At 33.8% G+C, this 2760-nt stretch overlaps 1 protein-coding gene across 2 annotated transcripts in view; it reads right to left on the bottom strand.

The window, feature by feature from the left end:
* The window catches only part of LOC106107908 (anoctamin-9-like), a 19467-nt gene that overhangs the window by 4391 nt on the left and 12316 nt on the right, over positions 1-2760 (bottom strand). For both annotated transcript variants that reach the window (XM_013288922.1, XM_013288923.1), the window contains exon 12: positions 1703-1846. In XM_013288922.1, the coding sequence (XP_013144376.1) occupies positions 1703-1846 (144 nt within the window). The remainder of the gene's footprint in view (positions 1-1702; positions 1847-2760) is intronic.

Here is a 2760-nt window from a genome sequence, read left to right as displayed (position 1 = left end):
AAGAGATTACCTCTTCCTTAGCGGCCCCTCCCCCGTCGAATCTATGCCCCCTTCTCATTCTTTTTTTTTACGAAAAAGAGACTATAATAAGACCTCGAACACACTCTCATCAGACGAAAACCGGCATTGCTTCCACTTCACCCCTGTTGTCTGTGTGGTCTTGGTGTTGCGCCCGGGCGAGCGAATACTCGTATGTTAAAGCGGTCTCTACCATTGTTAAAACTATATTCAAACGGGTCTCTATGAAATTTGGCTTAGATGTAGATAGCTTTTTAACTTAACAATAGCTATATATATTTTATATTCTTATTTTTTCCAAAGCAATCTTGCCACGATATAGGTTTATGTCGTAAAAAGTCCATATTTTTCGAACGTGATACATTTGTGTTGCTGTTAAGGGACGGTTATGGCAAATTGCGCATCTTTGGAGGCATAGAACAGGATTTCTACAAAATTTGATTACATACATACAGCGTCTTAAATAAATCCGAGAATTTTAAATTATTGTCTGTATGTATATCCGCAAGCCTCGTTTGTTCCGAGTAATCTCCGGAATAGCTGGTCTTTTACCGGAAGGTAACTACATATACGGAGTTATTGGTAATTAGACGTATTCCCGTTAGGAGGTAATAGAAGAAATCATTTGTGATAATTTTGACCTCTGTATGCATTATCCAAAAGTTAACCATTTTCGAGTATTCTTGATTATTAGATCTTTCGAAATAAGTCGAAATTGCAACTTCAAAAATTTATTTAGAAAAAACTATTTCTTTGGATTTATAAAAAGCATTAAACACTGATTATTTTACAATATAAAAACATCATTTATCTGTTCAAATTAAAAAATGCGAGCTAAAGAACCATTTTACTTCAATATTTTTCGAGATTCTTATCTAGTGAAATGTCTTAAAAGCGAAAAAAACCGTTATGAAACTTGGTTTGCAGATTTTTGTAAAAACATGCCCATTTTCTGAGCTTTCCAAAAATGCATAATACCTAGGACCTTGCTCCAAGAGCACTGAAATAAATACATGATTTCAAAGGAATCGGGCGATATTTGTACTCGAACTAAAGTTACGGTTGGTTTTGATAACTTCCACAGAAGTAATTAAAAACAATGACAAACGGTAAATAAACCAAAAATGCAAATACAAAATAAAATTTAGAACCAGTAACAGTTTAATAAATAACTATTATTTTAACAATCTCTTTGAAAACCTGCATTTGGCAACAGGGCAAAACATGACATACAAGAAGGACGGTTGTCCTACACATTTTGGGTGTTAATGTTAGGTGATAGCTATTGCTCAATTCGCTGAGGGAGAGCCATAAATAAGAAATAGAATAGGTGATAGCTGCGATTTTCCTCATTTTAGGATGGGTTGAGGCGAAACTTTAAAAATGTCTTAATATAATAACTGTTCATTTAATTTTAATTTTTAAAGTTGCAATTTCGACTTATTTTCAAAAAATCTAAAAATCAAGATTAATCGAAAATGGTTAACTTTCGGATAATGCGTATAGGGGTCAAAATTATCACAAATGATCCCCTCTATTACCTCCTAACGGGAATAAGTCTAATTACCAATAACCCTGTATCTGTATAAGTATATATCCGGGATTTACTTAAGCTATTTGTGTTTAATTGCGCGGTTATGTTAATGTAAATTAATAATAGATCTATATAAAAACATATATTTACCCTTTGAAATCCAAAATAACCTAGCATTATAACAGGCATAGGAAAACACATTATATAAAGGTGTTTTATGAGGGATACGCTGCTAGATTCGTAGGTTCTATGATTTTCTTTTCGTACTATGTAAGTCGCAAGTATCCTATGAACCTGTAAAATGGAAAAGTTTAATACTGCGTGACCGAAAGATATGTAACTTCAATAAATCCAACACTCAGATCTATACAATATGACAGGTTTTACGATGGACTTGTAAAATTGACTCTTAAGTTTCTAGGACTTGGATAACAAGTCATACCATTGAGCTGTCGCCTTTTCATTGGACACGTTTATCTGGCTTTTCACGTCTCGGTCAATAGTGCCGTAACATTGAAAGACGTTAGTGGAAAGACGCCTTTAACGAAATTGTAGGAAACCTGGCTTGACTAAACTCACAAATTAAATGTTCTGGTTGGGATTGCTGATTTTGAGGAGACTTCTTTCCAATTTGGAATAATTCCTGCCCCTTATTTCCGTCATCGGACGACTCGTTGGACACTCAAACGTTCGTGAAAACAAAATAAACTGACTTGTGTTAATTCCTTGTCTTTTAGCGAAAATAAAAAGAATAAATCATATATTGTTTTAACTATTATATTATTCACCTCTTAGGTCAACATTTTTCTTTTTTGTGACTGAGTTGTCACTGTTTGCTTTTAGCTCTTAACAGGTGTACCGGTATGAAATGAGCGTTTTTTGTAACATGAATTATTAATGGGAAAGTAAAAAACATTTCATTCAAGTATTTGCAATTGTTTTCTATACATATTGACCACCTTTCTGGCAATTTGTGGATATCACGTATCTTTTAAAGCAAACCAACCAGACACCCAATTTTCAACCTCCGCGCAGGAATCAAAGTGCTGATTTTTTTTTTGGACGGCCTTTTGCCGCCCCGTCGTTCTTCCCCTGGCGTGGTGAATCCAAGGACTTGGTTTACTTTATTTTATTTAAAATTCAATACTTACAGTTCCAATATAAATACAATCATTAGTACATTTTAAAATTCATACCTATTTACAATT

Source organism: Papilio polytes, unplaced genomic scaffold (genome assembly GCF_000836215.1).
Source record: "Papilio polytes unplaced genomic scaffold, Ppol_1.0 DF821845.1, whole genome shotgun sequence".
Classification (NCBI taxonomy): domain Eukaryota; kingdom Metazoa; phylum Arthropoda; class Insecta; order Lepidoptera; family Papilionidae; genus Papilio; species Papilio polytes.
Note: the sequence above shows the minus strand (reverse complement) of the source record. Positions and strands in the feature narration are given on the sequence as shown.